Genomic DNA, 25367 nt, shown 5'->3' with positions numbered 1-25367 from the left:
TGATTAATCTCCAAAGCCCTTTATTTTTGGTATACCTCTATCATGTTGCCACGTGTCCCCTTTTCTCATGATAATAGTAGTAGTAATATTAGTATCAGTTACGTATTAGCAACGTTCTTCCTTTTTCTAAATCTTGCCACTTTCCAGTTTCCATTTCAGTCATCGCTTCACTCTCTTCTCCCTAGATTTCATTCCGCCCGCTTCAGGTGAAGTTTGATTACTGAATTGCTGTTGTCGGATGCAATGTTGACGCTTTTTGTTGTTGTGTAATTTCAAATTTGTTGTATTTGGCACTTGAAATCATGATGATTCTGTTGACTAGTTTATTTGGTTGCACGTCAATTGTTTGTCTAAATGATTGACCTAAATGCTTATGTTGTATCGCACTATTACTAATGCCTATTGGAGTTCAAATTTAGTTATATGATGTTTGCTGCAATGTTCGCGCACTAATATACTGATTTAAGATTTTACTACCAATAGTTTATGTTATGTGTGTGTGGATGTGATTGTGTTTATACTCGTATATCCGTACCATGGTGGTCAGTGTTAATAATTCGGCATTTTGTTCTTTTTTTCACAGGATAAATATTGAGGTTGAAGTTGTGATTGTTGGAGTTAATCATACAATTGAGAAAACATGAGCAACACGATTGGGAATAACTTGCTGCATCAGAATTTGCTTTCTCCGACGGTTTTAGAGCATCAGAGTAGAAGCAATACTTCAACCTCGGTTAGGGGGAATACCTTTCTCCAGCCTCAAGCATATTCACTAACACACCGAGCTCCTATATCTACTGACTTTTGGGGTAGAAGGGTCTCACTGCAGAAAAATAAATTACAGATGGGAAAGATGTATACTATCTTAAGATCCGTGAAGGCTGTCTTGGCTGCTGATCCATCTTCTATGGTAACATTGCAAAACTCTTGATGAAAATTTAACATTGTATTAGTTTCATTGTGCATGTTTCACTGTTTCTTCTAGTGGAATGCATATCTTCAGATTATTAATTCTACTTGATTCTGTTGTACTGAGCGTGAGAAAGATTGACAAAAAGATAATAAACACACAGAATCATGTCTTTCACTAACTTTCGTTAGCTATTTCCACAAACTGAAGAGAGGATAATATCATTGATCACAGATATGATTGAGACGTATGAATGAAAATCTTATTAGAACCCTACCATTTAATTAATGTGGGTATATTTTCTTCACTTGGTAATGATCATTTCTGTTTCCCAAAGTCTCTTGTTTCTATAACTGTAAGAATTGGAAAGAACACTCTCATTTGTACTGCAAGGCTTCATTTGTGGCAATACTATGACTAGTTTCTTTAAGATATTTCCCTACTCCTGTGGTGAATACATTATCTTAGTTCATTGTCTTTACTGTTTTTATTCTCTAGCAGCAGATGGAGAAATTCAGACTCGACGATAAGGTTGAATTACAGGTATGCATACAGATAGTGATCTTTAATTCAGCATGCAAACTATATCTCCCACTGTGCATATAGGATGACACTTGGATGAAACGTGCAAGCCAATGTATTTAATTTAGATTATTGGATGTGAATAAACAGGTTGATGTTGGGCTTCCGACATCTGGATCTGGTTCAGTGGTAAATATTCAAGTTACAAGCAGCAGTGACAGCATACTTCTACACTGGGGTGCGATAAAAAAACGACAAGAGTAAGTGCAATTGAAGTATATAAGTATTTATTTACTGTAAAATGGGATCCAGTATTGAGTTAAAAATTTCTTTTCTCTTGGTTGGTCAGTAAATGGAGTCTTCCACGTTGTCGTCCAGTTGGAACTATGGTGTACAAAAACAAAGCACTTAGGAGTCCTTTTGTGAAAGTAAGCTCAGAATGCCACTTGAACTAAATGTGTCTTATGGGTTGTTATAATAAGTAGAACTGCATCATTTCTGGTAGATAACATGTTTTTCATGTGATGTCTCTTCTTAGTCTGGTGCTAATGCTTCACTGAGCATAGAGATTGATGATCCTGCAATAGAAGCTCTAGAGTTTCTGATATTTGACGAAGCCCAGAATAAATGGTAGAGTGATCAATTATTAAATTTAGAGCATATGTATCAAACCATGTCTTTAGCGTTGTATTTCTTATGCTCTCAGGTATAAGTACAATGGTGGCAATTTTCATGTTAATTTGCCAAAGAAAGAATTTACAACTCCAAACATTTTGGTTCCTGAGGATCTTGTTCAAATCCAAGCTTACTTGAGGTGGGAGAGGAAAGGGAAACAGATGTATACCCCAGAACAAGAGAAGGTTTGTGATTGTTCATTGCTTTAGCTTCAGCTTAAGAATACTGTAGCTACCTTATAATGATGCTCCATCCCCCTTTTGGTTTACAACAATTTTATAATCCATATGTTTCCTTTTCTGATTTCACACACAATATTGAGTTCTGCTCTTGAACTACTTTTATGATTTCGTGAATTAATTATTTAAATCACTAGATGCAAGATCTAGATATATATCTTCAATCAATCTGTTCAAACAGTCAAATTTATTTTACTACTTGATTGTCAAATCCATTGCATGCCTTTTGGATTAGTTACAGTTTTTGATCCTTTGTAATAATGCTAGTTGATATTGAGGCGTTTCATACAAATATTGGTCGTATCCCTGTTTGATTTTGTTCTTGCTCATATTTTCATGTTATTTAAACAGGAGGAGTATGAGGCAGCTCGAATGGAGCTATTGGAAGAAGTTGCTAGGGGTGCTTCGGTACAGGACCTTAGAGCAAAGTTAACAAGTAAAAATGCTGCAAGTGAAAGTAAAGAGCAATTTGCTTCCGAATCAATGAGCAATATACCTGATAAGGAAAAAGACAACCACAGGAAAAATATACAATCCAAGGTTCCCAAGAAACAGACTCCAAAAACTAATTTCTCCAATGAAAAAGTTCCGCGCAAAAAAAGGGACATAATGTCGCTTCTCACTAAGTTTAAACCAGAGTCCATCAAGGAAAATATCCCCCCTTCTCCAGAAGTTTTATCTCATATTAAACAGTTCTCTATGGAGAAGGAAGCTCATATCGATGGCCCGATAATGAACAAGAAAATTTATAAGCTTGGTGATAAGGAACTCCTGGTATGTCTACAACATCCTATCTGATCTCCCTTACAAAAGTTTTAAAAAATTGAGCATATGTTTTATGAAATTCATTTTCTTCTGAAGGTACTTGTAGCAAAGTCCTCAGGCAAGACAAAAGTCTACCTGGCTACAGATCTTCCAGATCCTGTTATTCTCCACTGGGCTTTGTCCAAAAACGCTGGAGAATGGACAGTACGTAAAAAAACCTATTCATAGTTATTAACTCTTCCAATGTGTATGTTAGTGGAGAAACTAAGTAGTATACTATATACTTAATTTTCATTTTTTAGTTTGTAATATATTTCTTATTATTCCGTTGAAAATGGCTGATTATGTTCCAGGCACCTCCCTCAACTATGATGCCCCCTGATTCAGTTTTTGTAGATAAGGCTGCCGAAACAAATTTCACAACCAGTTCTGTCAATAATCAGCCACACAAGGTATGGAAATTAACTTTTGTATATTTCTCATTTACCTTGATATCAACTCATTGAGCTTAAGGAAATAACTTCTTCCTGGACTACTCTTTCAGATTCAATCATTGGAAATAGCAGTTGAAGATGAAAACTTTGTGGGGATGCCATTTGTTCTTTTGTGTGGTGGAAACTGGATAAAAAACAGCGGATCCGACTTTTATGTCGAGTTCAAAACTAGGCCTGCGAAAGTTCAAAAGGTATGAATAAAATTCGTGTTGTCCTTTCTTGATTTTCATTGCATATCTGTTTCCATATTACATTGACTATCCCAATGTTTATTTTGTGGCAAAAGGATGCAGGAGACGGGGAGGGAACATCAAAGTTTTTGTTAGATAAAATAGCAGAGTTGGAAAGTGAAGCCCAGAAGTCATTTATGCATAGGTGACAAATCTACTTGCATCTCTAAACTCATGATGAGATTTCCTACTAGCAATTTCATCCTTCATTTCCCTTATATCAGAGCTTCTATTGATATTTGAATTTTTTTTTGTCTTAGCGGGGATGATAAAGTATGTGGTGTGTAACATGTATATCCTACAGATTCTAAATTTCCTGCTTTGAATTTAGTATTATTATGAAAACTTAAATGCATGCAACTGAGTCTTGGGCTTTGACTTGTCAACTGGAGCTATGCAAACTGACTGATATAAAAACTCTTCACAACTGTTTCTTTAATTTTGCATCTGTACTTTAAATTTGCCTCAGTTTTTTTTTTTTAATTCTAGAACGTTTCTTAGTTCTTTAACTATGTCAAGTTGCCACTTCAAATAAAAAAAATCGCTTATAAATTCAAGATACCTATCACCTCATATTTACGGGGCAGACATTGTATTTCTAGCTTTTTGTTCTTGATGAAAAATGGAAAATAAATTATATTTTGAGATTCCACTCAATGTGCCTTATGCATATTAGTATTAGGATATAATTTACTACAGTATGTGACTTGTGTTAACACATGATGTTTCCTACAGATTTAATATTGCAGCAGACTTGATGGAACAAGCAACTAGTGCAGGTGAAGTAGGTCTTGCCGGCATTCTTGTGTGGATGAGATACATGGCAACAAGACAACTCATTTGGAACAAAAATTACAATGTAAAACCACGGTATGATTCCTAAACCGCAGCTGCAATTGTTTTTATGGGTGGGTTTCTCGTTCATGGAAATGTGGGTCCCCACCTTTCTGTGGTCCTTGGATAGGGTATCCTATGAACTGCCCAAGTTCTTAGGCCCTTCTTGGTATGATGAATGGAATGTGATTCCTACTTCCATCTACTTGCTTGCTTGGCACGATGGAATGAAGGGAGGGAATGGAATGAAAAAATATAAAGGAAATGCAAAAAAAATATCATTTCATTTTTATCTTCATTCCATTCCATCATACCAAGAAGGGCCTTAGTTTCTGAAAATATTTGGTTCTGCATCATATGCTTTTTGAGGAAGTCGAATGAAAGGACCTCCACAATGGATGTTGGGGGTCTGGGGGATATGTTCTCCACACATATCTTTTTCTTTAACTCTTGTCATTTTTCAGCTTAATTGAAATATAAATACTTGTCTTGGTGCAGAGAGATAAGCAAAGCTCAAGACAGACTAACGGATTTGCTCCAGAATGTCTACAAAAGTTATCCTCGGTATCGTGAAATCCTACGCATGATTATGTCAACTGTAGGTCGTGGAGGAGAAGGGGATGTGGGGCAACGAATTAGGGACGAAATATTAGTCATTCAGGTAGTTTTCATAAGCATGCCCTTACCTACTTATTTTCTTTTGGTGGATATTTGGATTTGATAATGCTATATAAGTTATTATTCAACTGCAGAGAAACAATGATTGCAAAGGTGGACTGATGGAAGAATGGCATCAAAAGCTTCATAATAACACTAGTCCTGATGATGTTGTAATATGCCAGGTATTCAGGATATATAAGTAAACAATCATTTGGCTGATCGAAATATACACACTCATGTGCATGTATAGAAGTTTCAACTAATAGTTTTACTCACATGCTCCCTATCACAGGCATTGATGGACTATATCAAGAGTGATTTTGACATTAGTGTTTATTGGAAAACCTTAAATGATAATGGAATTACAAAAGAGCGCCTCCTTAGTTACGACCGTGCAATACGCTCTGAACCTAAATTTAGGGGGGATCAAAAGGATGGACTTCTGCGTGATCTTGGACATTACATGCGAACATTGAAGGTTGGAGATTTTGTCACATCTGCATGACCTTATAACTGCTTCTTTGTATGTGTCTGAGTCATTAAAAGTGAATACATGCAAGTCTAAAACTCAAATTTCTTAAACCTTTTCATTCCACATAGAAGGACTTGGTCAGATTAGTTCATTTCTGAGCAGTATTGTAGCAACTACTTAACTTCCAAAATTCTACTGTACTGCTGTGCAGGCAGTTCATTCAGGTGCAGATCTTGAGTCTGCTATCGCAAATTGCTTGGGGTACAAAGATGAGGTAATTCCATCATGGCAATTCCTTATCAGTTAATGTCATCCCTCCGGCATATCGTCTAATTTGTAATTGATGCACATCAGGGACAAGGTTTCATGGTTGGAGTGCAGATAAATCCTGTCGAAGGCTTGCCAGCAGGATTTCCGGTAGTTCCATTTTTCAATATGTAATAATCCTTAGCATAGAGAAATTCTGAAACATTTTGCTAAATTGTTCTGATTATGATTACAGGAATTACTCCAATTTGTTATGAACCACATTGAAGATAGAAATGTTGAAGCCCTTCTTGAGGTATACCCGATTTTGATGATAATTCCTCTTTCAATCTTGGAGAACCCGTAATTTGTCGACCCTTCACTGCATTCTTGGTATTTATGCTTTTTCACTCAGGGATTGCTTGAGGCTCGTCAGGAGCTTAGACCATTGCTTTCCCAGTCTAATAACCGCTTAAAGGATATTTTATTCCTGGATATTGCCCTAGACTCTGCAGTTAGAACTGCTGTAGAACGTGGATACGAGGAGCTAAATAATGCTAGCCCTGAGGTATATAAACTTTATTATTGTTCATTATTTGTTCTTCCTTAATCCCTTTTCATGCAAACTCCCTCTTCTTTATTATAATTTGACTTGAGTTGCAACACTTCATGCAAATTCTGCAGAAAATCATGTACTTCATTTCCCTTGTTGCTGAGAACCTAGCACTTTCTGTCAGTGATAATGAAGATCTCCTTTATTGCTTAAAGGTGAGGAGCAATGGAACAAAAGCATCATAAGCATTACATTTGAGTCCTTATAAACACATGTACATGAATTTGGAGCTTTTTAGTTAATATTGCTCGTGGAACTTTCAGAAGCCTCATACTTTTTGTCCTTATGGTTCACATCTTCAATGTTGGATCTTTCTTCGTTAATGCATTTTCTAGTTGATGGGAAATTTTGTTAAATTTGCTGATTTTTTCTAGTTGATGGGGGATTTTGTTAAATTTTGCTGATTTTAATGTTCTTCTCATAATAAGGGGTGGAATTTAAGCCGGAGCATGTTCAAGAGCAGGGATGAGCACTGGGCATTGTTTTCCAAATCAGTTCTTGACAGAACTCGGCTTTCACTTGCAAGCAAGGGCGAGGCATACCATCAATTACTGCAACCATCGGCAGAGTATCTTGGCACACTGCTTGGGGTGGATCAGGGGGCTGTATGCATACATTGACACTTGTATAGTCCTTTTGGTGCCTATCCCAATTACAACTCATAAGTAACATTGTAAATATTTCACGCAGATCGATATATTTACTGAAGAAATAATTCGGGCGGGCTCAGCAGCTTCACTGTCCTCTCTTCTCAACCGACTTGATCCAGTTCTTCGACAAACTGCAAATCTAGGAAGGTCATCAAATATAGTAGCTCACCATAACATATAATTTATAAATCTGCATCAATTTAGTTACAATCATTTTTGAACCAGGGTGACCCTGTTTACTAAGTCCGACGAGGAATGCCATTTCTGACATCACTTGAAAATGTGAAACTATAGCTGTTGAACTAGCATTAGTAACTTACTAACACGTATCCCATATTCTGCTACAGTTGGCAGGTCATCAGTCCGGTTGAAGTTGTTGGCTATGTAGTTGTAGTTGATCAATTGCTTTCTGTTCAGAATAAATCTTACTCAAGACCAACAATATTGGTTGCAAAATCTGTTAAAGGAGAGGAAGAAATTCCTGATGGTGCTGTAGCAGTACTGACTCCTGACATGCCTGATGTTTTGTCGCATGTTTCTGTTCGAGCCAGGAACAGTAAGGTTGTATTTCTGTTGCTGTTTAGTTGTTCAGTGCGATTTTTGGCTCAAAATATCCCTCTGTAGCTCCGCTAAGAGTTCTCCTTTTTTTTTTTGTAGGTTTGTTTTGCCACTTGCTTTGATCCCAATATATTGGCTGACATTGAGGCACATGAAGGAAAGTTGTTGTGCTTAAAACCAACATCCGCAAATGTGGGATACAGGTGATTCAGGATAATCCAAGTTTACTGTTCATGTTCATTAACGTCAAAGATATCAGGGACACTTGAGTTATCTTTTGTTTCTTTTCTTTCTTCACATTTGCAAATAATCTTAGACCTAGAAAACCTGCACTTCATGATTTTGTGAAGACCGAAGTTGATGTCTTCTTAATTTTGCATCATTACTGTAGTGAGATGAAAGATGATGGGCTAGTAAGTTCAGCTAACTCACAAGAAGCTTCATCTTCATCTACTCCTTTGTCTTTGGAGAGAAAGCAATTCTCTGGAAGATATGCAATCTCATCTGAGGAATTTACAAATGAACTGGTCAGCCTTTTACATTTACTTTATATTTCATGTTCTCTATCTATTTAAAGTTCTACTTGAATTATTATGCCCATTGAAGAATCAGCTCTAAACTAAACTCATACGAAATGCATGATTTAAATTTGTCCAGGTTGGGGCCAAATCACGCAATATCGCACACCTAAAAGGGAAAGTTCCATCTTGGGTTAACATTCCAACTTCTGTTGCTTTACCGTTTGGTACTTTTGAAGCAGTCCTTTCAGATACTTTAAATCAGGTTATACTCTTTGGTAGATGCACCCTTTCATGCCTCTCCATTTTGTACACATTGCCCGTCATCTTATACTTCTTAATTCGTTCATCAGCATGATTATCTGGGGTTGCAATTGTTCCCATTTTCTACTCCCTCCGTGTGTGAAATGTTGTCCACTTTTGCCATTTAGGTCTGTCCGAGAAATGTTGTCCACTTTGCTTTTTTTTTTCCTTTCCATTTTTGGTAGATGGAGCCCACTTTCCACTAACTCATTACCCTCACATTTTATAAAACTAATATTACATATACATATGGAACCCACATTCCACTAACTTTTTCACTCACTTTTCTTTACATTTCTTAAAACCCGCGCCGAGTCAAATGTGGACATCATTTCGCGGACAGAGGGAGTACATTATGGCTTGAATTGCTCTTAGGAATAGTTTTCCTCTAGAGACTTTATTTATTCAAGAGAAAAATCTGTATTTGTTTTATAGGGTCTCTTTGGACATTTAAGAGCACTCCCAATGGGGGTGGCGAAAATCCGGCGAAAAATCGCCGAACATCGCCGGATTATCGCCGGCCGTTGTGGTGAAATCGGCGATAATTCGGCGATAATCCTACCGTTATTTCGCCAAGCGGCGTTTTTTCGCCGGATTATCGCCGAGCGATCGCGGCCACTGTGGGCGACGCTCGGCAATAAATCGGCGATATTTAAATTTTTTTTTTTTTTTTTCGGCCCAACGGCTATTTTTACATCCCACCCCTATAAATATTTCCTCCACTTCCTCCATTCATCACCCACAATCTTCATTCTCTCCATTTTCAATCTCTTCTCCCAATCTTCAATCTTCATCAATCTTCCAAAAATTATGAGCTTTTGGAAGAAAAAGTCCCGCTCGGGTAAGGGTAAGGGTAAGGGGAAAGAGTCGAGTTCACAAATTCCCAACACGGATGAAGCAAACGAGCAGTGGATGCACTCGTTGTTGGCGATGGGTTCTCCTCCCGGCCAACTTCCATACGCGGGTCCGTCTCCTTTGCAGACTCCTCCGGCGCGGAGACTTTCTCCGTACTTCAACTCCGCCGGCAGAATGCCCTCTCCAGCCGACGATGTGTATCGGCCCCAGTTCGACACCCCCGGATCAACCCCAGGCGACCAAGAATCTCAGGCCGCGACACTGAGCGCGGAGGACTTCGATATGGAAGAAACGCCCACCGAGCTGCCTTCTAGGAGCGGGAGGGGGAAGGCGCCGGCGTCGTCGGCTGCGACTGATACGGGTTCCGATGAGAGGCCGAAGCGGGTAAGGACTACTTACACTCTGCAAGAGTCCGAGCTGATAGCCACCTGCTGGGCGGACACGTCACAGAACGCGGAGCGCAGCAACTACCAGACTGAGATCATATTCTGGGAGCGGGTTGCCGCGAAGTACAGGAGCCACAAGACTGCCTCAATGAAGGACCATGGCAGCGAGGCGATCCGTCGGCATTGGGAGCGCCTCATGAGGGACTGCGGCCACTTCAACGGTATTTATTCTAACTTGTTGGCGAACATGCCCAGTGGCCAGAACGAGCATATGGTCCGAGATGAGGCCATGCAGAGGTATTGTGGCAAGTACTTGTCGAAGGGGTTCAAGTATTGGAACATCTACGATAAGCTGAAGGATCTCCCCAAATTCCGGACGGGGATGCACGTCGCGCTGCACGGGAAATCGGTGCGCTCGCGACTTAGCGTTTCGGAGAGCGAGGGGAGCGCGACCCACATCGACTTGAGTGGGGATGGTCCGCACGAGCGCCCGGAGGGAGCGAAGAAGGCGAAGGGGAGGCGGAAGGGGAAGGGCACAACGTCGGAAGTCGAGTCGGAACCCCACATCGACTTAGAAAAAGCCACTTATTCGAGCAATGTCGCCAATCTGACGCAGATGTACACGCTGTACTTCACCGGCGGCGGGACCCCTGAAGAAAAGGCGGCCCTCTGGAAATGCATCCAAAGCCTGCAGATTACGATGGGCCTCGATCCCGACGCCCCTCCGGCCCCTCCGTCTTAGTTTTTTTTTTTTTAAATCTTTGTTTATTTGCGTTTTTTATTTGTAGTTTTTTTTTTTCTCGTTGTATTATATTTTCCAATGATTAATACAACGATGAATTGTTCATTATTAGTCTATTTATTAAATACGTTTGTAGGGAAAATTAAATAATATAAAAAATAATGATGTAAAAATGAAATGTTGAGTTAGGGAGAAATAAGGGAGAAACCAATGTAGCAGTTGGCTAAAAACTGGGGATAAAATGTGATGCTGATGTGGCGCTGATGTGGCAGGAGTTAGGGAGAAATAAGGGAGAAATAAGGGAGTGCCATTGGGAGTGCTCTAATGGAATTTAAATTTCTTAAACGTACTATGATCTTACTAGTTGAAAGTTTTTTGGTGCACTTTGGATGGTAAAAGCTTCGGCTGCATCTGCTCTAATAGCTTTGTGGATTAAATCCTGTGAAGAATGATTGGTACTACTATAGTCTATCCCCTTTTAGTCAGCACATGGGTGGTATACATCAGAGTTTCTTATGAACTAAACACAACTGCTTAACAATCTCTTGATTTTCCATTTTTATCTGGAACTCTGCAGGTTGTGGCAGAAAAATTGCTAGTCCTGAAAAAAAAGTTACACGAAGGACACTCCAGTTTCCTTGGTGAGATACGGAACACAGTTTTGGAACTTTCAGCACCACCACAGCTGGTAAGTCCCCTTTTAGTGCCACCACTTTTTTCTAACTAGGCATTTTCCTCTTTCCAATAGTTTCCATACATAACTGGCGTTATATGTTGATGGCCACACCTCAAGAGTAGATTATAACCAACATACTAAGTTACTACATGAGACTAAGATTAAAAGTATACCCTGAAATTGGCAGTGTTGATTGAGAAAGTGAATCATTTCAGATGCCCCATAGTTTACTTGAGAAACTTGTCTCAGATTAAAGAGCTCAAGGAGAAGATGCAAAGTTCTGGTATGCCGTGGCCCGGGGATGAAGGTGCAGAGAGATGGGAACAAGCATGGATGGCCATAAAGAAGGTAAGCCTATAGATAGGCATCCATACTTGCATGTTTTATGGAAACGTTGCCATCTTTTGATAACCATTGATTCAAGAACAACTGATCTTTACATCAGCCAAATGTTTACTTTTCTGCATTTCTAGGTGTGGGCCTCAAAGTGGAACGAGAGGGCATACTTCAGTACAAGAAAAGTGAAGCTTGATCATGACTGTCTTTGCATGGCTGTCCTAGTTCAAGAAATAATAAATGCTGATTACGCATTCGTTATCCATACTACTAACCCATCTTCTGGGGATTCATCAGAAATATATGCTGAGGTAATAATATATGCTATACTTTGTTTATACTTTATGAACTGGTAAAAAGTGTTGATTTGAGTTGCATGGGATATTCATCAACTTGTCGCTTGTAAACACACAAGAAATATCAACGTACATGAGAGACATCATAGCTGAATAATTATAAAAGAAGGGATTTAATTACTAGATTGCCTCCTACTGCCTCCCACACCCTCAGTAAGGCCACAATTATCTCCGACACCCCCTCCTCCCCCAGCAAATGACTCTCCTTATATTTGCATTTGAAAGTAAACTTTTACTGATGAAAGAATTCTGTGTCAAAAAGTACGGGCACACTCAGGAGTGGCAAGTCTAGTACACCCCAATATATGTCTATAACCTCAGGTGACAAGCTAGACATGAAACTGGTAAACCATCAGCTACCTAAAATCAAAATTTATAGTTAAACTAAACAACCTATGTCTTTTCATATATTTTTTCTGTGCTGACTCATTTCTTGGGGTTTAGCTCCTACTTAAAGAATGAGGTAAGAAGAGTTTTTGTGCCTGTTGAAGATCTCCAGACTCATGTAGCTGTGAGGCATTTATTTATCTAATAAAGGTTATCACCTTCCTATGCATTTCTCATGAATAGGTTGTCAAGGGGCTTGGGGAGACACTGGTGGGAGCTTATCCAGGTCGTGCACTGAGCTTTATTTGCAAGAAAAATGACCTTAAATCTCCTCAGGTAAGTTATGAAACTGAGGAGGGTTGCAGCACATCTGGATGTGTCATGTCCTTTCGAAGTTAACACATATGTTCCTATTGACTGCTGATAAGTTTGTCCTTATGCTTTATCCTTCCAGATTTTGGGTTACCCCAGCAAACCTATTGGCCTTTTTATTAGACGGTCTATAATTTTCCGGTCAGATTCCAATGGCGAAGATCTAGAAGGTTATGCTGGTGCTGGGCTTTATGACAGGTAAAGTTTTATGATGGACGCTCTTCTCTTATGTCACAGGATCTTCCGAATATAACCAAGCCTTGAACTTGATGGTGTTTCTTGCAGTGTCCCAATGGACGAAGAGGATCAAGTGGTGCTTGATTACTCGTCTGATGCATTAATGGTTGATGGCGACTTTCGTCACTCAATTCTCTCTAGCATAGCCGTTGCAGGAAATGCCATCGAGGAGCTCTATGGATCCCCTCAAGATATTGAAGGCGTTGTCAAGGATGGAAAAATATACGTAGTCCAAACAAGACCACAGATGTGATCAAATTTCCTGGAGTCCAACTGTTTTCCGGGATGGAAAAGACCTACTTCATACAAACACGACCCGCAAAGAGAAACATCTACTATAAGGGCAATGGAAGGAATCAGGTAGTGGTAGTTTATATCAACTGTCAATATATATGGATGCCACAAGTAGTTCATATTCAAGTTATTCTGTATATGTTTATTCTAAACGCTGTATCATTAATACATACTTTATTTATAATAACTTAATAAGCATTGTTATTATTGACAGGGTGTATAAATGTTTTTTATTTTTCTGGTGAAATACCTCTACATTCACATGCCATTTATCTTTTCCAATCCTCGTTATAACTTATGCATAGTAGTACATGTTTCGTTTGATTAGTTTTTAAGTAGATATATTATTTAATTAGCATCTGTATTATTAATCATTCGAAAACACCCAGAGATAGAAATGATTAATGTTTCTTTTATTCCGAACTTTATTTCAATAGTCTTAGAATATAACTTCACAAAAATTAATTGTGACCAATCCCACAAAACTATATATGCTGGTAATCCAACAATTGTTTGAAGAAGAAATAAACATTGTTAAATTTGTACATTTTTCTTTCCCATATCGTGCAAAGAAAATGTTACTAGGAGATAATTAGTTTGTAATCTACTTTCGAAATATGCATTTCAGTTTCTATTTATCTTTAAACAATTTACGCTGACACACTACGTTGTGCAAGCATGCAAGTGTGCATTAACTAAAACTGACATAATGCACTCTTACATGCTTGCTTGTGAAAAATAGCTAAAACTTTCAACTATCTTACATGTTTGTACATTTGGAATTGGCAGTGGATCTCTAGATTCAACACCTGGATAGAAAAAAGGAAAGACTGCTGCAGTATCTTCTTACATAGGCTAATTACTTTCTTGTCTAAATCATGTAATCTAGAGATTGTTCTCATCTGCCACTGGAAACTCCACTGAAAATTTGGCTGCTCCCTCCAAGTGATGCCTCCCATTCAATTGATGACATTCTGATTCGAGCTAATGCTATGACAACCTCGCGCATCTCTGGCCTGTCTACTGCCTCTTCACTTAGACACCATTGTGCAATTTCACCCATCTGCACCCACCATTCACAACCCTCTTAATCTTTCTTATACCACCACTCATGGAGTATATTTTCTATAAACTCTACGTACCTTGTATACGTCTTCTCGAGGATAATTGTCTTTCAGATTTCCATCTACCATTACTTGCAACGCCGAAGCTGCATCTTCTTCATTGAAGATATTGTTTACCTGACCATAAATAAATTTGGTCTTTTTTTACTACTATTTAACAATATGCATCATAAACTTTGTTCACTTACTACTGTGATCAAGGACTTCATCTTATTTGGCTCTTGGTTGTCTCGGATGAGTGCACGTTGGCCGGTTATAAGCTCTGCAAGAACTACTCCAAATGCAAACACATCAGTCTTAGTAGTCACTTGCATCTCTTTCACAGACCTGCAACAAATCATAATCATTTTACTTTGATATGCTAATGTAATGATGATATGATGATTCAGATACACCACAACTGGACTTACTCAGGTGGAAGGTATCCTGGCGTCCCAACAAGCCGGGTTGCTATAAATTCATCTTCATTGCTTCTACCAACAAGCTTTGCTAAACCAAAATCTGCAACCTGCAGATATTCTGAATCATGATTGCTCCAAAGATCATGAAGGAAGATCAATAAGTAGGTACATACCTTTGCTCTAAGCCCTTCATCTAGCAGGATATTGGTAGTTTTTATATCACGATGCACATATTGAGATTTTGTGTGGTCATGGATGTACTCTATACCCCTTGCAGCATCAAGTGCGATCTGGGTTCTTGCGCTCCACGAGAGAGGCTGATGACCTAATTAATTCATACCCTATGATATAAGCATTTCTTTGCAGTTTATATGCACTAAGCGTAGTGTTTCTTTGAATACCTTTCATCAATGGATCATGAAGATGGTCACTAAGAGAGCCATTCGGGATATACACATAAACCAAGTAGAGGTGGTCATCACCAGTGGCATAACCCATCAGCTCCACCTATATTCTTGATAAATTGTAATGGCCTCTCAATGTTACAGTAATTCTCAGGTGATGGAAAATTTCTCTTACCACATTATTGTGATGTATTTTGCACAACACTTTGATCTCAGCAAGGAATTCCTTGGAGTTGTTGGACCTCATTTTCTTGATTGCAACTTCCTGATTCATGTCAATGATAGTTGGGACTAGTCAAGATTCTTGATGAATATTTGGGGGACTAAATAGTACTACTACCTTCTCTCCGATCACACCGTGGTATACACTTCCATATCCCCCCCGACCAATTATTCTAGTCTCATCAAAGTCACCTGTGGCCTCTGCAATCTCCTCAATACTGAAGAAACTTGGTTTCTCTGACTCAAAAACTGTGATATCTGTCAGAGATCCATGCAGATCATTTTAATTTCTCTCTCTGAGTACTATGTAGAGAAGTGAAATACTCCATCAAATAATACTACTACTCTGACCTTGTGTTATTTCTTTCTGTGTGTACTGTCTCTGCAAGGAATGTGCTCTGGCACTTGAGGATTTTTTGAATGAAGATTTTGGATCCTCTTTCTCTGACTGCCTTCTTTTTCTCCCAACTAGGATTATGGCCAAGGTGCATACTGAAAGTAAGGTTACAGCTGACAATATCCCAATGAGTAGGATCCATTTGTGTGCCTTTTTTGTCCCTGAAACCAAAACAATGAGGAATTCATACATGAAATTTCTAACAAAGTAAATGAATGTCATGCTCACCTTTCTCTGAACTAGGGAGTCCATATTTTTCCATGGGCACATATAAGAGCCAACCTTCTTGAATGAAATCTGGGGTTTTCAAATATGTGTTTAGTTTCTGAATTCCATCAACTTGAGCAGAAAGTAGATTTGCAATAGAGGAGAGGGTATCAGTTGGCTGAACTGTGTAGGTGACCACAACTTGGGACTCAATCTCCACACAGCCACACAAAAGATGCAGTGTTTTATTTTTTCCAACATTTAAACTTGTATTTACTCCGCTACTCCAGACTTGGCCGCTAAAATTTTGATTTGATACCTCGTAGAAAGTATCACCGTGCTTTGGCTCGTAGACTACATCATAGAAGTATCCTCGAGTTCCATCAACATTCTGGCACGAGCAGTTTACAGAAACCAAGTAATCTTGCCTATCTGCATATGGTATAGGCTTGACTGCTGATGCATTGACCGAGTACAAAGAGGCCACATTATCCACCTTATATCCATTGTGCTGGTAAAGAAGAGCACTACATGACTGGATCTTTTCTGAACAACTGAAGGGGTACATCTGTGTTTCTGAAACACAGCTGTTCATGAACAAGATTGGGAGAAGAAGGATGTGAAAAAGAGGACTACATCTCTTAAAATCCATGAAAACAAAGATTGTGAGAAGAAGAAGAAGAAGATAGTAGTTAATTAAGAGGAATTGGAGATAGCTTTTTGGATTTGTTCCCACATATCTGTCATTATATACTTGCTTGTCTTCTTCATTATAATCAAGTGAATAGTTAATCCAGAATCTCTATACTTTTGTTGGAAATTTGGTCTAGTTATTACAAATGTATGTCGATTTTCACAAAGACACATATCTAGCTAGGTAACCTATCCTTCTGTCAATGGACATAGTCTCTAGTTTAGGAGATGAGTTCTATGTTGAATACTCCATTAGTATTCCAATTTGAAAACATCATCATAAATTAAAATGTGACCAAGGTAATTAAGTGGTGAAGCTCATTGGTCTGTCTAAAGATGCATGGTTGTCTCATCTCTTACAAATTTGATCCTTGAGCTGTGCATATGACTATTGACATCGGCCGGCTGAGTAAACAATCACTATTTCCTGCACATACTAGTATTATATTTTACAGTATTTTTTTTAAAATCATCTCTCTTTATATTACTACTACTTACTACTTAATTTGACCCCTTCTCTTTAACGGAGTACTAAACCAGACGGCTGATTGATGCGGACAGACACTCTATTTATTTCTACATTCCAACTTCTTTTGTTCTTATCTCATCATAACACTTCGTTTCTCACGAATTCACTTTATGCCATATATAAATCCTAAATTTACTTGTAATCCATTCTCATAAGTATAATTAGTTGATGGACTACTAATCAAGCCTTAAAACGTCTTCTTAATACTGCAATTGGGAGATTAGAAAATAGAAAATAGAAAATGAGATTTATTATGATTAGATTATAGTTCGCCGGCAAAAGTATCTTATAAATTTAATACTCCTCCATATTACTAATACTTACTATCTTATGGGCCACGACACAGTTATCCAAAAAGTGAAAAAACATTAGTGGGTGATTTGAACTTGGTCTCTAAGGCCCAATACTATAGAGGCCCGACTCGATTAGTCCAACCACCTACCCACTTCAATATTTAATTCTTTGGTGAACAAACTCCAATCCATTTTTAAAATTGTTTCCATGTATTTTCTTAAATTAGGTTGTATTTAATCCAGACTATTTGGGAGTTTGAGTTGCAATCTTCTATTTAGGTTACATCTTTACGCACAAATGAGTTAAATAGTAATATTACCAAAATCATATTATTAAATGATAAAACAAGGACTAGCTAGTAAATACTAGTACTAATAATTGTATGATGAAATTCATATTTTATAAAATAAAATTAATAAAAAAGATATATAGTACTACTAGTCTACTAGCATTGAGAACACGCGTATGTAAATTATACATAGAAATGAAAGTAAGACATGTAACAAGTAAGGTCTAATACGTGTAACTAGTAAGAACACGACGTAAACTCAACTTCCCATTTTAAAGATTGATAGCTGTCGATCTTTACATTGTGGAGTAGTTTCCATCAATATACACCAAAAAAATCCTCCATACTAACTCCATTTGTTCTAAAATGTAGCTCAGAGTTCACTTCTAACTCGTCATGTCTGTAAGAATCCTGTACAAAAGTCGTTTCAAAATCTGTCTGCTTGAATGTATCAATATTCACTTCATCCTTCAATCTACTGTACACGGCTTTTCGTCTGCTTTCTTGAACTCTTCCCTCAGTAAATTGCGAATTCTCCTTCTCAGACTTGAAGCTTCCTCAGGTCTGAACCATTGCTTTCCGAACTGATAATGGATAAGAATGCGCAGAGGTAACCAAAAATAACCACAAACATAAAGAAAACTGAAAATATTAGTAAAATGGAAACAAGTACCATATCCAAGTCCCGCTTTTTCAGACATTCAGGCGCATCACCAATGAATCGTTCTATAAAGAATAGAACAAAAAGACCACAGTCGTATACATTCTGTTGCTGAGGCACCTGTTTCACAAGGCAGTTGTCTTAGTTAAATAAACGCAAGCAGGCCGTGGTACAGTATCTTCGCTTTCATAATTCATATTTGCATACATTCGCCAAACTAAGTTACACTTCACTCTCTTCTCAACACCTTTAGCTTAACAGTTTTCTTCACATTAGGAAATGATTAAACAGAATTTCTTTCAAAGGAAGAAGTATACCTCAATAACTCTGTCTTCAATTCTTCGAGAGAGCCTGTTCCAGATATTCTCTGCAAAGGGCAGTTGCAGCACTTCTTCTTTTTTCAGAAACTTCCACTCTTCTACTAGAAAGCTGTCGGATAACAAATCATGGCCACATTTGAAAACAAATAAATTTGCATGAGCAATCAATTGAATAACTTGATTTAGATGACTTGGGGCAACAGTTCAAGTGGCATACAGCAAGCCAACCAAACAGCCTGATCAAAGTGACAATTTATGATAATGACAATGACAATTCATTCTCTAGTGTTCAGATAATAGACAACTATGCATAAGCAGTAGACTTTTGCCAATGCATAAAACACATGCTAAGTATTCAACTTATTAGCTGGTGATACTTAATATGCTCCTAGTCTCCTACAACTAAGGAAGTAAATACTACTAATATTTATAAGAGAGCCGTATGAGGTCAAAAAATTCAGATGAGAAAAACCAAGTTGAGCATCTGTAATTTATTAGAATAGTCAGTGTACACCCATATTGAAGGCACAAAGCGATAGTTTCCATACAGACCCAATTTAACTATACTACCACTTCAGGGACCATGTACAAGTAAAAATTTCTGAGTGCCAATGGAATCTAAAATGTTTAGACAGTCTCAAAGACCAATCATATGATATACTATAAAAATATACTCCCTCCTTGTCAGTCTTGTGGTTAAATTTTAGAAGAGGGACAAGGTTCCTGGTATCGCATCAAACATTACAACTTCTCGTCAAATATCAAGGACAAGTTCAATATTATTGTATATTCTACTTTAAGAAAAAACAAAAAGAAACCTATGCACCAACTTAGAGTGAAACAATCGTGTAGTATTCTCCCAGTATGATATCAGAGTTAATAATTAATATCCCATAACACATTGTAAGGTATCTGCTATACGATATACACACTTTGGCAGTCTTTTAGCAAACTATCAAATTTTTACTCCCTCTGTCCCTCTGTAGTAGAGGAGCATTATCTAAAAGCAGTTTCAGTGACCAGTAAATAGTGTTTGTCTTGCAACATAACCAAGAACAAAAATTTACTTACCTCTTAATATTACTGAAAATTGACTTGCTGCAATGAAGTCCTAAAGAATCCAAATGTAGTATAATTGGCCCTGATTCATCTTCTTTATTTGGCATGGATATAATAATCAAACTCCAATGACAGCTGCCGGAAATGAGATAATGCAAAATATAGTCAGTGAGCTAGTCTGGCAATTCAAAATGAGGTTACAAAAGAAGATCTGATAAGTTTCACCAAATACTTGACATGGAATGTCGACTCACGGATGTAATGCAAAGGACTAGAATGGAAATATATCGATGTATATGGAATTATGGATGAAATGCAGATGTTCATATGACTCTGAAGTTCTGGGGGTAGCATCTACTTCTTATCAGTATAAATTGACCTGTCTTAAAGCTTGAAACAAAAGGCCTCATATTACAGCTTACTAAACTTGGTATAGTACTCATGTAATTATCACCCCAATTACCCCAATTTCTAAATAAAGAAACACAGAAAGCTGATTCAATTATTTAATAAAAAATTAACATTTTTTCCTATATATTAGTTTAACTTTAGGCATTGATATTTTTGTTGCGTTATTGTCTTGCTCCTGGTTAAAGATTAATTCTCTCTCCAAAAGGGGTCGGCGACCTAACACATCATGTAAGGAAATATCAATGAGACCAACCTACATGTGTATATCAGGGAATCACTGCCATGGTAGTATGTTATGCACAAAAGCAGAGGTCATAGTTCATCCAACTGATATAAAAGAGAAAAAAAAACTACTTCCAAGGGTAGCTTGACATCATAACAATTGATCTTACTGCTTACTTTTCATGAATTGGGAGGAAAATGTATGCTTTCTCGAATATATTCACACCTTTCCACCACCTTCTGAACTTCAAAAATAGATCTTCTCTATCAGCCTGCATCGGGGAAAAAAATACTAAGTAGGCCAAAAACTTATAAATACACTAATTAACTAAAAACAAACAATATAAGTTACTGTATATTGCAAATAGGATATACAAAAGGACCAGTTTCTGCTTTTCATTTGAAGGGATTTGACTTATAGTACATATGAAATATTCTACAGCAGTCATAAAGATCAGCATGATTTTGAGGTTGACAAGAACATCAAATTCTAAAAAAGGAATGTGTCCATGCCTCTCATAGTAAAACTCTTTCAAACTCTCAGAGAGACACTAGACAAGCAATCCATTGTAAATGACAATATGACATTGGCGCATTTCTTGTTTCTTGAATATCAGAAGATTCTATTTACATAACTAGGATAAAATTGGTTGTCCGGCTCCAAAGAGAGGAGTGCTCCAAGAGTGTCAGAAGCTACCTTCGACAGAACATCCTGTTTCAACTTCTCGTAGAAGTAAGTGTTAAACATATGATAATTGTCTTTTCTTCTAGCACTTGGGGGTGTTGGTTTCTGCAAATATCTAAACAAAGTATATCAGTTAGTAACTATCTCATTATAAATTTTTAGCAACAAACCTGCAGTTTCTAGTGATAAAAAGCTAGCATGCAATTGAAGTGTCCTAAGGAAAGAGTTTAGAGAATGATAGGACAACTACAAATATTTTCTTCATTTTTGCAGAGAAATTCTTCATAAGTGAGTCTCCCACAAGATGAGCACTAATTAGTGCTTTTCACTTTGGTTGAAATAGGATTAAATCATTATCTTATGAATAAGTAAGACCATGAAGACAAACACGGACAACTGATTAAGGGTGAAAGCCATAAAGATAACTTAAATTATGGCATAAGTTACGTGAACGAACTAGCACTTTAGCAACAAAATAACAACCAAACCGAACCACCACTTTTTTTTTCTCTTCTTTTTTCCAAAATGGTCCAAGATAATCATAGCATTGATAATTAATAGTCTTAGCTTAGGATGGCAGGTCAGTATCCAGATTATATTCATATTGCTGGAGGACTTAGTGTGAACCAAGCTTGTATACAACTCAAAGAATGCAGTGTTAGAACAAACGAAACTAAAACTACAAGCTCATGTTTCTTCACTATATTAGGAAATGAAATGTAAATTACAAAGTTGCTAGCAATCCATAAAGTGGATTACTATCAGTAATAAAAGTGATGGTCACATGACTCACATACATATTGACGATAAAGAAGTAGAATAACTAACAACCTTTATTGAGCTTACCGAATGTAAAAGTTCATGATTGGTGATGACAAATAAGACTCCGGAGTCAGACATTCCATGTCCAAGTAACAAATTTCGATGGCTTCAGGATCATCCCTATTTTAATAAACAGTAATGTAGGATGCATAAGAAGGAACTTTATCAAAGAAAAATCCAGTATTCCGTGATACATATTGCAGTATGATGGTACCTTGATGGGTAGTATATACAGGCATCTTTGCTGCTGAAACAAATTAAGAGGAAGGAATAAGTAAGTTCTGATCCCAACTACACAAAGCATCTCACAACTTTATCCCTGAAAGCAGACACCACGGTTACAGTCTTGCTCTAGATTGTTCAAGGATCTATACTATACCTTTGACCCACTTGGTCTGTTTCATCTACTACATCGACCTCAAGTTCATCCTCCTCATCTACTAGAACAAAAGCTCTCCGCTGAAAATTTTATGTTGGGTTGTTAGTTGTCACCTTCATGAGTTGATTAACAGTAACAGCTGAAAAACATAATATACAACACTGCACCACTATAAACAAAACTATGGGCACAGAATATACTTGAACAAGAAAAAGGCATATAAAAACTAGAAAGGCAACACAGAGAAGTGCACAATTACAAATAACAGAACAGATACAGGAGAAAAGCACTAACTATATTGGCGCTACAATTTTAGATAGATAGGAGTTTGGACATACTCATCAATTTCTAAACATATTTTCCAGCAATGTTGTTCCATAACAATCTCTTTATCATGGATAACTTGACTAATGGCTCAACTCCAGACATCCCAAGATGTGAATGCTATAGTCCCCTTTTAAATAATTATTTAGTTCTATTAACAGATCTCCATAGCTGCAGGCTGCCTTAGAATTTATCATCTCAAAGGTTTAGTGCACCACCCAAGAAAGATTGCAGATATAAGTTTACTGTTAGCAGACACTGAGAGAGAGAGAAGAGAGATAGAAAAGTTGGACAAAGGGGTACATGAAAATTCAACTCAAAACTAAGTGAACTTACCATGCTCCTTCTGGTGTTATGTAGACGCGGACTAGGAATACTACTTTTCCTAAAAACAGAAAAAAAAAATGTCAAGAATATGTAATCATCATGTAAAATGTGTTGCTTTTTCTGTTAAATAAGTATATTTTTATATAGATTCTAAAGAGTCTGAGGGAGAGACAAGTAAATCAAATATCAGACTTTGGACTCAGAGACACAGTAGAGGGATCAGCCATTAGAGGTAGGAATTTCCACAGCACAAGTAACACTGATGAATCCCCTTAAGAACAAATAAAGAAAAGTGCAGGAGCGATGCAGTCGAGTAAACAGAAAACTAGCAATAGAATGGGATGAGGGGACGACCAGTAGGTGGCTAGTACCATATCTATTTATTACTCCCATGAAATGTTGTCCACTTTTACCATTTTGGTCCGTCCGCAAAATGTTGTCCATTTTGCTTTTTTTCCATTTTTGGTAAATGAAGCCCACTTTCCACTAACACATTACACTCACATTCTATTATAAAACTAATATATAAATGTGGAACCCACATTCAACTAACTTTTTCCTATCACTTTTCATCACATTTCTTAAAACTAGTGCCGAGTTAAATGTAGACAACATTTCGCGGAGGGCGGGAGTAACAAATATGGGTCAGATCATCAGTTACAACTGGAAAGGCACACTCACAAAAATGCTGATGCATTATGATGAGTAGCTGTAGAGGGGGGATGGCAGAGATAAACAAGCATTTCCAATACAATAGAACAAGCATTTCAACACAATAGAACAAGAGGTTACAGGTTTAAATGACCTTCAAAGATATATGCAGTAGTTGCAGTTAGCATGACTGAAAAGATTAATCATAATCTGAATTGTTCTGCCAAAAATTTAGCACAGCTTTACTTACTTTCTTGCTGAACGACAAGAAACATCTTTGTTAGACGGATGAGATGAAGAATTAGAAGCATGGCTTCCTCGTTTCTCACCATTGGTTTGCTGCTGGTTACCAATATTTGCTGAAAGAAAATTTGCAGTTTTAAAAGGTGTTTGTCTTGATGATAAACCTTTCTTCTGTGTTATCTGAGCTAAAAATGGCTTGTGCTCTTGGATATTTTTCTGATCAGATTGATTCAAAGTAGATAATTCGGCTCTGAAACTCCTGTTTGCATTCTGGTTGAGAAGGAAAAGGAAAAATTGAAGGGGATCTGACACCACGTTATCTCATTGAGTAAACAGGAAAAGCAAGTAAATAGCTTATAAAATGCATACTTCATTGTCTAACTTGCTGCAGAAATGCTTACTAAATTCTGAAGCAGGTTCAGATGGTGGAGCTCGTGTATGAGATAAGTCATCCATGGCACCTACAAAACACAATAGGCTTTAATCACCATGTGTTTAACTGAGAGTTACACACAGGTGAAAATACAAACACTGAACAAGATCAACAGGAAGGAAATAGAAGAGGGAAAACAAAACCAACAGGTACAAAAACATCTACTTTGTACAGAGTGATGCAACCTCACCATTACAAGTAGACTCATCAACTAATGTTATCGACTTGTTGCATTTGAGGTTATCCTGAAAAGAAATATCACCACAAATACATGATCAATCCCATTGTAATGCAAGACATTTTAACGTCAAGAAACCAGATTTTTGCAGCAGTTTAGGAGATTCAGATGTAAAGCATTGGATATGATTTGCCCAATAATTCATCATGAAGAAATCACTTGAACAGAATGCCACAGCATAATGTTACTAGTACATTTTGATGAAATATGGGCAAATAGAGATTTTCTTCCTGGCAATTCCTAGTCGAGAACAGTCCAATAATGTGGTATGACCAAACTCAACTCATAACCAATAGTTTGAGTTATGACAAACAATGACGAAGATAAAAATCCAACCTTGTCAAGACTTCTGCGCGCCAATTCCGCTTCCATCCTATTAACGATAGCTCTCAATTTGGCGCCGCCGTCGGACAATATAGTCGCATTTGCGTTTGCGAAATTCGTGTTCCTCGTAATCCTCTCTTTGAGCTCTTTATCGGGGAGATTCCTGATATAATTGTCGGACCTCGGTTCCGCCTCCGCCAGCGGCATCGACTTCTCCTGAATCAGCAACTCCGGAGGAGGCTCATCGTCTCTAGGAAGTAGCTTATCGAAGTCGAGTTCTATACCTGCTTTCCTCTTTCTCTCTCCTTCCCGAGCCATGCATTCAGAAGTCTGCAACTGCCGGTTCTCTCCTCCTCGGCTCTCAGTCTCAGGGCCAAACCCGCAAATCACAGCTCAGCGTTTGGGGTTTCTATTTCAATTTTTTTTCCCACTCCTATT

At 37.7% G+C, this 25367-nt stretch overlaps 3 protein-coding genes across 6 annotated transcripts; 1 reads left to right on the top strand and 2 right to left on the bottom strand.

The window, feature by feature from the left end:
• The first annotated feature begins 70 nt into the window (after positions 1–70).
• On the top strand, positions 71–13477 carry LOC125209815 (alpha-glucan water dikinase, chloroplastic-like). 2 transcript variants are annotated; one of them, XM_089068231.1, is made up of 33 exons: positions 71–206; positions 584–910; positions 1412–1453; positions 1583–1692; positions 1782–1860; positions 1971–2062; positions 2139–2292; positions 2698–3120; positions 3208–3315; positions 3465–3563; positions 3656–3796; positions 3892–3980; positions 4571–4705; positions 5168–5330; positions 5422–5511; positions 5622–5807; positions 6013–6075; positions 6156–6218; positions 6304–6363; positions 6463–6615; positions 6732–6815; positions 7089–7265; positions 7351–7457; positions 7658–7871; positions 7968–8071; positions 8260–8395; positions 8526–8651; positions 11250–11360; positions 11598–11696; positions 11822–11995; positions 12611–12703; positions 12822–12937; positions 13025–13477. In XM_089068231.1, exons 2-33 carry the CDS (start codon positions 641–643, stop codon positions 13227–13229), a joined length of 4266 nt encoding a protein of 1421 aa, XP_088924357.1. In that variant the 5' UTR covers positions 71–206; positions 584–640; the 3' UTR covers positions 13230–13477. The 2 variants fall into 2 exon arrangements, with proteins under 2 accessions (XP_088924357.1, XP_088924356.1); XM_089068230.1 differs by having other exon boundaries at positions 1409–1453.
• A 571-nt stretch (positions 13478–14048) lies between these two features.
• On the bottom strand, positions 14049–16593 carry LOC125210346 (lysM domain receptor-like kinase 3). The gene is made up of 10 exons (XM_048109908.2): positions 16047–16593; positions 15773–15979; positions 15540–15679; positions 15375–15464; positions 15197–15302; positions 14969–15120; positions 14805–14902; positions 14583–14721; positions 14413–14511; positions 14049–14333 (listed from the first exon to the last, which is right to left on the bottom strand). The coding sequence occupies exons 1-10, from the start codon at positions 16591–16593 to the stop codon at positions 14169–14171; spliced, it is 1743 nt and encodes a 580-aa protein (XP_047965865.2). The 3' UTR covers positions 14049–14168.
• Positions 16594–18084: 1491 nt separating this feature from the next.
• Positions 18085–25345, bottom strand: LOC125211909 (ubiquitin-like-specific protease 1D). Of its 3 annotated transcripts, XM_048111870.2 has the most exons (14): positions 24942–25345; positions 24558–24612; positions 24304–24395; positions 23942–24204; positions 23050–23098; positions 22390–22469; positions 22225–22257; positions 22035–22130; positions 21201–21303; positions 20681–20775; positions 19883–20005; positions 18809–18920; positions 18504–18611; positions 18085–18414 (listed from the first exon to the last, which is right to left on the bottom strand). In XM_048111870.2, exons 1-14 carry the CDS (start codon positions 25245–25247, stop codon positions 18301–18303), a joined length of 1629 nt encoding a protein of 542 aa, XP_047967827.1. In that variant the 5' UTR covers positions 25248–25345; the 3' UTR covers positions 18085–18300. The 3 variants fall into 3 exon arrangements, with proteins under 3 accessions (XP_047967827.1, XP_088922648.1, XP_088922649.1); XM_089066522.1 differs by having other exon boundaries at positions 18085–18611; XM_089066523.1 differs by having other exon boundaries at positions 18085–18611; positions 22225–22254.
• Between the last annotated feature and the right edge of the window lie 22 nt (positions 25346–25367).

This window comes from Salvia hispanica, chromosome 3, assembly GCF_029641045.1.
Source record: "Salvia hispanica isolate PSC_SH4W2 chromosome 3, Shi_PSC_v1, whole genome shotgun sequence".
Taxonomy (NCBI): Eukaryota; Viridiplantae; Streptophyta; class Magnoliopsida; order Lamiales; family Lamiaceae; genus Salvia; species Salvia hispanica.
This window is presented reverse-complemented; position numbering and strand designations above follow the sequence as displayed.